Consider the following 12,959-nt stretch of genomic DNA (forward strand, 5'->3'; position numbering starts at 1 on the left):
GAAAAATATGTCATGCTGCATTCATTTTGCTTTAAAAGTTGATTATTGCATATAGGAATGACAGCAGATTACTGCTGAGTTCAGACCAGGTGACTTGCTAATTGTTACAGTCAGAGACCAGCAAAACATTTTTAGAGCAATGTATTTCACCTAGGGGCTGCATGGTGGCACAGTTAGTAGCACTGTTGCCTTGCAGCAAGAAGGTCCTGGGTTCAATTCCCAGCTGGGGTCTTTCTGCATGGAGTTTGCATGTTCTCCCTGTGCATGCGTGGGTTCTCACTGGGTACTCTGGCTTCCTCCCACAGTCCAAAGTGTGTGTGTGGTTGTACATGTGTTGCCCTGTGATGGACTGGCAACCTGTCCAGGGTGTACCCTGCCTCTCGCCCATAGACTGCTGGAGATAGGCACCAGCTCCCCTGTGACCCACTATGGAATAAGTGGTAGAAACTGACTGTATTTCACCTAATTTTATGCATTAAGAAAAAATAGATATAAAAAGGAAACAAATATAAGCAGGAGGCATACTGAATTGAAACTCAGTAACTTTGGCTTGTTAGTAGTAGTTTTTGACTGAGTAGTCAGTACAAATGAAATGTGTCACAGGGAATCACTACTCTCTTCCAGAAGACGTGCAGAAGATGCAACAATCTTTTGTTAAATAGAACCAAAAGCACTTCCCACCAAAGCAATGCAGGGATGGAAGACATGCAGAGGCTGAAAGATTTACGTTTACTCAGTTTTGGGTTTATACAAGGCACTGACTGTTTCATGGCATGTACATTTTTTAAAATATCTTCAAATTTAAAACAAAGTTATGATTAAACAAATCCCACACAGCCTCTTAGAGCTTCCTCATTAGCAAAGATTGTCTGGTTTTCTCTCTCTATTGCAGAAAAAAAAACAAATAATGGCATTTGTTTCTATTTGTTACTATTGCAAACATAGCCCCCTAGTTTGGGGGTTTAAATTTGATTTGGCTAACATAAAAAAAAAGAAATTTATTTAAACTTTGTTATTGTTTTAAGTTGTTGGCAGTTTCTAGAAGAATACACCCTCCATATTACTCCAAAAAGCTCAACAAGCTAATAAAGAAGTCTGGCTCTGTTCTGGGGACTCCTCTGGAACCTCTGGAGATCATTGTGCAAAGAAGTATTCTTCATAAAATGAAGAACATTATGGAGAACCCTGAGCATCCTCTTCATGAGACTGTTGTACAACAACAGAGTGTCTTCAGTCAGAGACTTCTTCAGATCTGCTGTAAGACGGACCTACAGGAGATCCTTCCTGCCTACAGCCATTAGCATCTACAACGGCTCTTTGAAGAAACCTGCATAATAAGAGCCACAACAACATTTAATTTCCGTTTGGGATTAATAAAGTATTTTACAATTGAATTGAAATGAATTAAGCTATTTTGCATTTGAAATGCAATTATATCCATCATATTTTTTATTTTGGTTGAATTTTAAAATACCCTTTGAGAATGCTGGTTTTTATCTGAATAACTGACAATGTACATTATGTTGCCTCTTAAATGATAATGAACTGCTTGGAAAAACTATGATAGTATCTCCTTATTTGTCATCTCGATGGGAATTATTCTCTTCTTTTGCTGTACGTGTCCTATGTCAATGGTTTGCTTTTCTGTTGGATTTTCTTCACCTCTTTCTTGTAATATCTGAACATAATGATTTTGAATGGTTTATGTGAAAGGGAATGGATGTTATTTTGTTAACTGCATTGAAGGCAGATGTTACCTTAGAACATGCATGACACTAAAGGGATAAAGACTAATGTGGCAACTGTGGCTCAGTAGGAAGAGTAGTCATCTTGCAATCAGAAGGTTGTGGGTTCAATTCCAGCTTCCTCCTGCTGTATGTCAATGTGCCCCTGGGCAAGGCACTTAACCTCAAGTTGTATGAATGTGTGAGCATTAGTGAGTGCAATTGGGTGAATGTGGCTCTAGTGTAAAGCGCTTTGAGCGGTCTGTATGACTGGAAAGGCGCTATATAAATTCAGTCCATTTACCATTTAAAGTTCATGTCTGGATTTTTTCTCATATGGTGCAAAATGACAACTTGATTTAGCAAAATTATGCAATGCAGTAGAAGAATAAAAAAAAAAAGTTTCTTTTAGGAGATTTATTTCAAAATATGAAAATAAAACAGCAGAAAACATGGATGCTGCCTTCAATTCCTTCAACTCAGTGATGCTGGTTCATTGACATATTGTTCCATCAAGTGTTCCATCAACATGAAATCATATTACGTAACGAAAAGGGGAAATGGCGACTCCTGAGTCAACCATATTTGTTATGAAACTCTGTAGTTTCTCATCCTTTGTGGAGTTTCAAGAGGATGTGAAAGTTTTCAATTTTCTGCGGTGACAGATTTGTGAATCATCAGAGGGTTTGGTTTTTTTATTTCAGAGAAAGAATAGGTGAAGTTATTTGGCGTTAAGGTTCCCTGCTGTGAAGATGCTGCCGTTTCTCCTTCTTCTGTTAACATCCACAGTAAGTTATATTTAAATCCATTCTTACTATTCCTTCAATTCTTTTTGTGAAAGCATCTTCTTAGCAATGTCCTTTCTAAATATAACTGAGTATCCCTAAACTGTGTATTACATACAACAGTGTTTTTGTGTGTAACTGCAGAAAGATGGCCATACTCAACGTGTGCTCGGCCAGAATAAGGACGGCTCCTGTCACTGCGAAGTGAACTCCACCATGTGGTCCTTCCCGGCACTGAAGTACGAGGCCGTGCTGCTGCAGGTTCAAACCTGCAAGGGATCTCTGAGCAGTCTGCAGGAACAAGTAGGAACTGAAGCAACTGTGATTGTTACTTTACTTTGAATTACTTAGATTTTATGCAAAAGTGTCGTTTTCTGCTTTACATAATTATTATCTTCAAAATAATTCAATTTAAGTCAACTTTAAGCTGTTTATGCCTATTTCTTCCTAATTTCTGATAATGGAATTCAATAATATAAAATAACATTAAACTACCTGTAAATTCATCTTCATTATGTCATAACTTGCTTTAATTGTTGTACTTGTTGTAATTTTAAGCGATGGATGATATGACTACATCTCATTTTACAACGTAAATTTTAAGCCTTTAATGACAGTTGCATTCACTTGCTTTAGTTTTTGCATTAAACCATCAAGTAAAGGATTGTAAAACTTTCAACTGAAGCAAATCACTGTGAAAATTATATAACATTTGTTTTATTAAACATAACATGTTTAATAAAACATATATTAAAGATGAATATTTTTGTTCCATGCAATTTTTTGTTGATTTGTTTAATTTACTTACAACTGTGTGCAGAATTTTCAAAAATTGTTTTTTAAAACACAAGGTCTGCAGAATTTCATTGATTGTTAGATTTTATTGCAGACTCATGGTCTATATTACATAAAATAACAGACAATAATGAATAAAAGAAATAAATCATAAAAATAATATTAAGAAAATCTAGAAATTAGGTAAAAATCTAAATTACCTAAAAGAAATCAATGTATACATAGACACCTCAACCAGTGCTTTTTCAGACTGGATATGTAATGAGAACTACTCACCGTCAGGTCTGTGAGTGCTAAAATTATACTGTTAGCAGAATCATCCAGTCGTTTTCTAAAAATTAACATTAAGATGCCCACAAGGGGGCAGTATATAGCGGCGGTGTGCAATACGCTTTAAACAAAGCAACTTTTACCGGAACTGAACAGAAGCTAAACTTTCATGCAATGGTATTAGCATGCACATAAAGCTTACATCGTTGTCTGTATATATCATCATCGCAGTTTATTTGATCAGTAATAAAATGACCAAGGTATTTCACCTTTTTATACACCTCCAATCAATCATTCAAACTATATTCATATAGCACCTTCCAACAATGCTTTGCATTGGCCAAGGTGCAAACACAATAAAACAAAAGGTTGTTTCAAGTAAAAACTATAAATACAAACACGTTAAAAGAAAATTTAACACGTCTTTTAAAAAAAATAGGTCTTAAGGTTAGCTTTGAATAAAAACAGGTCAGAGATGGTGCACAACTCATAGAGAAGACTATTCCAGGATGTTGGGCCAGCCACCGAAAACAACCGGTGTTGTTGTTGTTTTGTTTTTGTTTCAAGCTTTGTTTAGCCTGCTTTATTTTTAGCCGGTTTAAATTCATGTTAAATTTACTTTCTACCCCAAATCTAAAGGAATATTGAACTCATTTTATTTAATTTACTTTAATTTAATTTAATTCACTTTTACACTTTTACATTATTAACAAGAGTTGAATATTTTCGTTTTTATTTGAGGCGACTGTGGCTCTGTGAGAAGAGTGGTTGTCTTGCAATCCAAGGGTTGTGGGTTTGATTACAGCTTCCTCCTGCCACATGCCAATGTGCCCCTGGGCAAGGCACTTACCCTCAAATTGCCTACAGATCTGTGCATTGGTCTATGAATGTGTGTGTTAGTGAGTGCATCTGGGAGAATGTGGCTCTTGTGGAAAGCGCTTTGAGTGATCAGCATGACTGGAAAGGTACTGTATAAGTTCAGTCCATTTTCCATTCTTCTGTACTTGAGAAACAATATGTGAACATAGGCATAATATCAAATTGACCTAGAATACAATAAACTAAATAGTTAATATCAACTTATAATGTGTGCATTAAGCCCACAGCCTAACAATATTGCCAAACTTATGCATTTTCAACAGGTTTTTCCAGGCTTTTACATCGGACTCTGTTTGCTGTTGAGGGTCTAATTCTCTCACCTCCTCTGTAGGGAAAATGTAACAAAGGTTTAAATATGAACACCATCTTTGATTATTAAATCATTTGATTTATATATCAAGTCCTTTGGTATATATACATTTTTTGGAGGGGACAGTATGTGATTTTTTCTGTTTTTAAACAGTTAAACCCTTTCTGTGTTTCTGTTTCTCTTCAGATGTTGCTCTCCAGCAATTATCTTCCTCAGATCCAGGCTCAACTTGTGAATGTGACAGCTCGACTTCAGCCCTTTCAGTACCTACATCACCAGGGTTTGTACACCGCTCTGTCCCTGCGCCTGCTGGGCCAAGAGCTCAGCAAGCTGGAGATTGACCTCAGCTCAATCCACACCCAGCTAAACAACACACAGACACAGAAACTGTCCAAAGAGGTACAACAAAGTGCAGAATATTATTTATTTTCACCAATATTTGTTACCTTTCTGAGAGGATGTGTGTACACTCTTATGCTAGATGGGTAAACTTCGTAAAGATTTGGAAAGGATACAAAACTCAGACATTATTAACATAAAGACTGTAAAAGAAACTCTGCGCTACCTGAAGAACAGTGTGGAGTCTTGCAAGACAATCCCCAAAGACTTTAGAGGTAAGTTGTTGGATTTAAATTTATGGTGACATTTTCATTGTAAACAATAAGTACACCATCTAACCATTTAATTTTTAGAGCCAGAGATATCAAATATTACATAAACTTTTATTGGGCAGAAGAATTGGAGTATCTCTGTAGGGATCCTTTGTCAGATCTTCAAAATCTTTGTCATCTTTGTTTGCAGGCCAGCAAAGGTACTGCCTTAAGGGTCTAATTACCAACATCAGTGAACCAATCACGACCAAAATCAGTCCCTATGGGAAGAGCTACATTTCTGGATCATGGGGCAGACAGGCACAGATAGACACAGAGGGAGAGAAGGATAGTTACTGGGTTCAACCTCTGGTCAGCAGCCATATCTGGGGAAACACTTTCCGTGTTTACCAGACATATGAGGACTTCATGGCATCTGTCAAACATAGGGACTATACCTTTGCTCCATCCTACTCTCATGCTAATGCCATCGAGGGTCCAAGTGGCGTCCTGTACGGTGAAGCTCTCTACTATAACTGCTTCCGCTCTGCCGACATCTGCCGCTATGACCTGAAGACCAACACTGTTAAACGGGTTACCCTTCCAGGCACTGGTGTGGGCTTCAACAATAAGTTTCCATACTGTTACTATGACTGCCGCCTGAATAGTGATGTGGATGTGGAGGCTGATGAAACCGGACTGTGGGTGCTCTACGCCACTGTCGGCAACCACGGTAATCTGGTAGTGAGCAGGTTAGCTTGGGACGGCGAAGCTCAGACTCTCAATGTTACACAGACCTGGGAGACAAGGCTTTTCAAGAAGGCAGTAAGCAATGCTTTCATGGTGTGTGGTGTAATGTATGCCACCCGTTATCTGGATGAATACAGGGAGGAAGTGTTCTATGCCTTCGACACAGCGACGGGTAAAGAGGACAACTCACTTGCACTGCCACTGGAAAAGGTAGTTAAAGGAGTGGCTAGTCTGAGCTACAACCCCGTCAACAAGAGGATCTACATGTATAATGATGGATATCTTCTGGCTTATCAGACCTACTTTTGATTTAATGAATCTTTCAGCTTTGCTGATGCAGCACAACACTTTTATACTAGAGCTTCAAAAAGTACAACACTGTTTCAATCCTTGTAACACAACGTTGGCTAAGCAAAAGTATTTGCTTAACAACAACAGTAACAATTCAACAATGTTGGCTGCACTCCAGAGCTGGCTGAACAACTATGGCTAGTCAGCAATGTTGTTTAATCAATGATGTTGGCTGAAAAACAACATTGATCAATTTACATTGTTTGTACATTCATAATGTGTGACCAGCCATAATATTTGTATGATCCTGCAACAATATTACCCTAACAAAGTTGTCAAAGATTTTGCCAGACAATATGATCAGAGTTTGTCCAATGTAAAGGGTAAATCCTGTAGATGTTGATTGTTAACTTCCAATATTAGACTTTATTGTCAAAAGTACCCTTAATAGCACTGTGATTTTGCATATGTATGCACACTTCTAAATAAATGTATGTCAAATTTATCATTTGTTTTATTTAGTCCATTGTTAAAAACAAAGTTTGATATTCACTAAAGTGTGTCCCTTTAAAATAGTCATAGAATAATGCCTAATCTATTGTTTAATTACTTATATGAGTAAAAATAAGTAATAATCGGGAATCAGAACACTGATTTCTTCACTTTCTCCATGACGTAAAGAGGTTTTATTTCCTTTTGAAAGGTAGATGATCTATTTTGTTCTAAAATCTGCAAATACAACTACATTTTGGTTTAATTAGCTTTTAAAATTAAACATTTCTTTAGTACATATTTAGAAAATCTATATTTTTTACTAGCTCTAGACCAATTTAGTTTTGCAGCAGTGAGAGCAAAAGTGACTCTTTGAATTGAAAAGGTTGCTGATCCTTGGTCTAGCCTGTGATGATATTTAAAGAGACTATTTTCTTAGTAGAGAGAAATGTATTTGTATGGCAGGATAAGAATACACATATTTAACTAAATAATATAAGTAAAGCAAAAAGAAACTAGTCTTTTCTTAGGCTTGCTTAAATCCCACCAAATTGGTCACAGAAAGCGTGTTAATGATTTTAAACATATCTAAATTTCATTTTGTTTTGTTTTTCTGCACTTACACAACACAAAACGTTCTGGTACTAATAAATATGAGGATAATTTCATACTAACAGTGCAACTAATTATTTCAAAATTGTAAAATGTAAATCTAATAACAACCAGCTGAATTCAGATATTTTGTTAAAATTTAATAAATTCAAAATTACAGTCTTTGTGTCTGTGTTGTACCACAGGTCATTTATAAAATGTTATGCTGGGAAAAAGCATCTGGAAAGTATCTGGAAAACAACCTCAACCTTCAGTTAAGAGCAAAGAGAATGGTCAATTTTCACTACGATAGAAGATTTTAAAACTTCTTTGTAATTTATATTCTTATGCCTTATTTATTTACAACTAAATACATTTTTAAAAGCATTTGTTTTTTGCTGTCAAGCAGATGCAAAATTAGGTTGATTGTTAATTTGACTATAGCATGTACAATAGGTTTAAATTTAGATGTGTAGTATGCAAGTAGGGTAAATTAGACATAACTGTGACCGTGGCAAAGTGCTTCTAACACAATCCTTGATATATGTGAAATATGCAACAAATTACATCAGTTGGATAGATATGCCAGCTTGGCTTCCTTAAGATAGGAAGCAGTTTGAGCCAAATATGTGGCTAATCTGCAAAGGGTACAGGTCCTTGGGGTACAAAAAACAAACAAATAAAAAACCTCACAAGCAACAGGAAGTTCCTACAAATTACTAACCTGTAAGCATGTGGTTTTACTTCATGTTTTTCAATGACCCCTGAACAAACATCTATAAAATCTAATTTATTACTATCAATAGAGCAGGAGAGCTACTGGCATTGCATGTGTCCCCCTCCAGCCCCCCCTTGTGGTGGCTTAAAAACATAGCAACTTGATCAAGTTCTCAAGATTTGTAAATGAAAAATATACTTCCATATGCAAACTGTAAGTTATTTTTTAAATTTTAAGCAGTAGTTGTTAACCCTTCTTTTGCTAACCTTTGTTCAGCAATGGAAAAACAACATTAATATAAACCTGGGCAAACTATAAATAATAAAGGAAAATAAAGGCCCACCATGCAGCAAATACATTTCAACATCCACATAACTCATACTGTAAACTGTTGTGAACCAAAACTTAAAATTGCTTCCAAACCTTTGGCCTGTAGTGTACACAAGCAGCAGCAAACATTACGTTCTTTTAAACAGCAATTCTGTATTCCAGCCTGCTTCTTCTTCCTGTTCATATACAAACTAACACTACAGCACAGCTAGCTGCTACAGGAAGTTAGAAAAGTCACAGTTAAAACTCATAATACATTCCTGTAACAGTTGTATTGTTTATGATCTTTGTTTTCTTTTGTACTTTTTATCAACCATGTAGGCAGATTATTATTGTGAATTTAAGTATTTTTCGTTATTGGTAATAATGAATAATGGACTAGCACAACAGAGGTTCCAATAGCAATAAATGTTTTACTGCCAATCTTTGTAAGCTGGTAGGAACATGGAGTCTCCCACAAAAGACATACTGATAGGGACTACCAGGACACATTGTAGCTAATTGATGCCTCAAATGTTTAGTATAATTTTTTACTTTCATGAACTTAAAAAAATATATATTTTCTGTTTTCCTTACAATCAAGTTTAGATTTGAATAAGCTCAGAAATTTGAGGTTTGAATTGGACTTTTTCAAATGCGATTAACTGATAAACCAAAATACAATTTGCCTTTTCACAATCAACTTTTATTTAATCTGTAGCCCTGCTACAACAGTAACACTAATGATGAAACTGGTTGAGGATATACAGTACTTTATAGAAAAGTTGCTGTATTAATCTGATTTTTAAATTCTTCCTAGCTAAACCAAAATAAAAACACAATAGAAAGACAAGGGTAATTTTATTGAATTAAACTGGAAAAAAAGATGAGGCTTATACATTAATTTAACACCATGATGATATTATCTTATCAACTGATCGTACAACACGCATCACTAATTGTTACTCCTATGAAAAGTAATGATCAGAGTACCCAAACAAAGCTTTGTAGGAGACCATTTTAGCATCACAGAATGCATACAGCATCTGGTCCACTGGGCTGTAGTTCAAGGAAAAAATATTAGAAGACACCTTGTTTATGATGATGCCAACCTTGAAGTTCTCCATCCCTGTCATAGTATCGAAAGAATAAAACACCTCATCAACGTTTGCGTCGATGTAACGTGTTGCGTAGAGGACGCCACAGGCCATGAAGGTGTTGGTAACACTACGCTTGTAGACTGAAGTGTGCCATGTCTTGCCGAGCTTCGGCGGCTCAGTCTCCTCCACCTTAGACAGAACCAGATTGCCTAACGCCTGGGTGGTGGTGTAGACCACCCAGACACCCGACTCATCAGTGGCCAGGTCCAAGTCAGTGTAGACATAGCAGTCTTCAAGGTGGCAGAAATTACTCTTTGAGTTATACCTAGCAGACACAGAAGACAGACATGGTGCTAACATTTAAAAATGAAAGGTGAATGATGCTGAGTCAGTACTGATGCTATGGGTCAAACAGAACCAAAACATTAAACATTACTGTTGAAACATTTAGCTGTATTTTCCAACCTGGTTCCTTTGGGTAGTTGTAAGCTGGTCACGCTTTTGATGGTAAGGTTGAATCGACAAACAGCATCTCGGTTGTAACAGTTGTAGTACAGCGCTCCCCCAATACAGAACATTATTGGGACCCTGAATGGTATTGGTGGTTGGGTTAGAAGAAGTTATCTGGATGTTACCTGGTAGAAAAAGGTACAATCAAAATGTAAGAACACCAGGACCTCAGTGTGTCAAGAATGAAGAAGTGCATCTTTTAGTTGATGTTGCGTAGCGATTATGTGTAGAGTATTCTACTATCATCACAATGCGAAGGATTACTGTTTTGCTCTCTGCAAACACCTGGTTGCAGTTATACAAGAGACAGAGGAACAGATCCAGAGCTTGACCAGCATTGGTTCAACTTCATCTGCTTAATTTCCACTTGGGTTTATCACCAAGGTAGCTTATGCTATAAGACCAATTTGTTGAGAAGCCTTCCAGATTATAGATGCAAACCATGAAAGCATTGCCTCTAAACCAATCAATGCCCTGATAAAAAAAGAAATAAATTAAAAGGGTGATGCTGCATGAACAGCACCTTGCACTGTTACATCTTGAAGTCACTCTTTAGTGCTTACAACATAGATTGAGTACTTTAAAGTTTTTACTGTCAGATATTGAAGATTAAAATGTAACTGCAACAGTGTTTATTAATTAACATAAGAAGCTCTGAAAAATGTTCTGGTCATTTATGGCGTATGGGTATAGAGTGCATCATATTCTTCACAATGCTAGGGGTTTTGCCTGTATGTTTACACATCTTCCATACTCATATCACTTTGATCATTGCTTAAAAGACTGTTTAAAATCACAAACCAACCAGAACCCACTTTATGTGGTGTCAGATATGTTCACAAGTTATTTTTCCCCAAGTCCAAGTAAGTCTTTCATCTCAAGTCCAAGTAAAGTCTCAAGTCTCTAAAGACCTAAACAAACTTTTTTTTATTTTATTTTATTTTTTCAAAAAATGCATGTCATCTAGTTTGCCTGTAATACTGCCTTGCTGTGGTTAAGGAATTAGAAAAAAAGTATCAGGAGGTCAAACGCATGTTCTGCTAAACGATGTGTTAATGTGGACAGTGTCTAAGTCATGAATATTCACATTCACTTACTTCGTACAGTAGAGTATTTTTTTTACAAATTTCAGTGTTGTCAAATCCAGATTTAATTTCTTGTAACTTTTTGGTCCAGCCAAAGCAAGCAACTGAATCGAGTATTTTCAATGATGTGTGGCCATATTGGAGGTATTGTGGTGTATGTGGGAAATAATGTTTTGGTTATTTACTCCTATTATTTAGTTTTTAGAGAAAAAAAACTTGTATAAAAGCACCAGATCAACCAAAATGTGCATGCCAGTTTAGGAAAAAGTGAGAATCTGTGCTATTATGAAAAATTGCACTAAATCAGTGATGACGATTCACATGAGAAGCCCGTTGTTTAGAGTTTTGACACAGAGTATCTCCCTGACATTTCAAATCCAGATATCAACAACTATTTGGTCTTCACACCTACCTACATAATTCTAAATGAATCTATTTGAATTGCAAAGTGCAATACGTCTATGTGTTGTTCTTGTCATTAAAGTATATCAGAGACTAAATAGAGCAGGGGAAGTCATCCATTGTCCCAAAAGCCCAGTTCCTTGCTTGTTTTTGATGTATCCCAGTTTCAGTGCTGTGTTTCTAACTTAATGTATCATAAATAGTCCTATGCAGACCTTGATGTGATGTGTGAAAACCACACATCACATTTATCAATTCTCTACGACTTACCAGTTGGCCTGTTTTACTTTAGAGGTGCTGCAGAGCCATTTGGCCACGTCCAAAAAAATTTAATCAGTGGACAATTTTGGGTAAAGTTTGTTGAGTTTCATATATGTTTAGGCTCCCAAAAAGAGGAACAAAAAAATAAATCCTGTGATTACAATAGTCCTTCTCAGTGCATTTGCTGCTGGAACCTAAAAAACATACGAGAAAATAACACTGAGGACCTGGGTTGGGATGCTCGTTGCTGCAGTACAAATGGCAGCACTTTCAGAGTGACCGGGACACACGCCATGAACGTATGAAAAATATGATCCTAAAACACTTCCAGAAATTAAACGATAAAATTTAACAACAAAACTGTTGGGTAATGGCACCTACATGATATCATGACCTTGAACTCACTATAATATTGATTAAATTCTTCACTTGCTAGTTTTAATGTAGCCTGGCTACCCACAGACGACCCCGTGTCCTCCAGAGATACTGTCCCTTGATTATATTAGAGCTTGTTGTAATAAAGAAAAAAATTATGCTTTCAGTCACAGAGCACTTTGAGCTAGAATAGAAGTTTACCGCTTTATGTCATAATTTCTTGTGTGTATAATGACAAATTTCAGTGGGTGACACCAATGCTTATTTGTTTATTATTTCCTATGCCTCCAATATGTCCTCACCCATTTGAACGATGCAATGTGCAAACACCCTATAGCTTTCATTTACTAAGTCTTGCACCAACCACTATAGCTTTCTGGATTGATGCCGGAAGCAGATATTTCTTCTTCTGCATCGGTGAGTTCCAGATCGACAAACAAATCATCTGACTGGCTAAGCCACCATCCAGAAGGCAGTTCTTCTGCCTGCGGTAAGTATCCCATGTGGCGGCCTAAATTATCCAAATGAAAAAAGCAGGATGAGCAATTTTTTCTTCTGACAACAAAGGTTCCAGATGTTTAGAGCGATTTATTCCCAGCTATCTTATCAATATTCTACATGGCATTCAATAATTTCAATATTTTTCTAACTAAGCCTTACTGATCAATTCAATTCAGTTTTGTTTATATAGCGCCAGTTTACAATACATGTCATCTTTACAA

General features: G+C 36.5%; 2 protein-coding genes across 2 annotated transcripts in view; one reads left to right on the top strand and one right to left on the bottom strand.

Annotated features, from left to right (window-relative positions):
- The first annotated feature begins 2,370 nt into the window (after positions 1-2,370).
- Positions 2,371-6,899, top strand: LOC124856672 (olfactomedin-4-like). Its single transcript, XM_047347401.1, has 5 exons — positions 2,371-2,512; positions 2,654-2,812; positions 4,950-5,162; positions 5,245-5,377; positions 5,565-6,899. The coding sequence occupies exons 1-5, from the start codon at positions 2,477-2,479 to the stop codon at positions 6,410-6,412; spliced, it is 1,389 nt and encodes a 462-aa protein (XP_047203357.1). The 5' UTR covers positions 2,371-2,476; the 3' UTR covers positions 6,413-6,899.
- Positions 6,900-9,472: 2,573 nt separating this feature from the next.
- Positions 9,473-12,959, bottom strand: part of LOC124857882 (myosin heavy chain, fast skeletal muscle-like) — a 61,969-nt gene continuing 58,482 nt past the window's right edge. The window contains exon 2 of the mRNA XM_047349444.1: positions 9,473-9,929. Coding sequence (XP_047205400.1) covers positions 9,473-9,929 — 457 coding nt within the window. The remainder of the gene's footprint in view (positions 9,930-12,959) is intronic.

Source organism: Girardinichthys multiradiatus, chromosome 2 (assembly GCF_021462225.1).
Source record: "Girardinichthys multiradiatus isolate DD_20200921_A chromosome 2, DD_fGirMul_XY1, whole genome shotgun sequence".
NCBI classification, from domain to species: Eukaryota; Metazoa; Chordata; class Actinopteri; order Cyprinodontiformes; family Goodeidae; genus Girardinichthys; species Girardinichthys multiradiatus.

Coding starts and splice junctions, on each gene's coding strand:
- LOC124856672 (XM_047347401.1), top strand. CDS start 2,477: ATGCTGCCGTTTCTCCTTCTTCTGTTAACATCCACA. Junction 5,163..5,244: donor CACAGAAACTGTCCAAAGAG/GTACAACAAAGT, acceptor CTCTTATGCTAG/ATGGGTAAACTTCGTAAAGA. Junction 5,378..5,564: donor AATCCCCAAAGACTTTAGAG/GTAAGTTGTTGG, acceptor CTTTGTTTGCAG/GCCAGCAAAGGTACTGCCTT.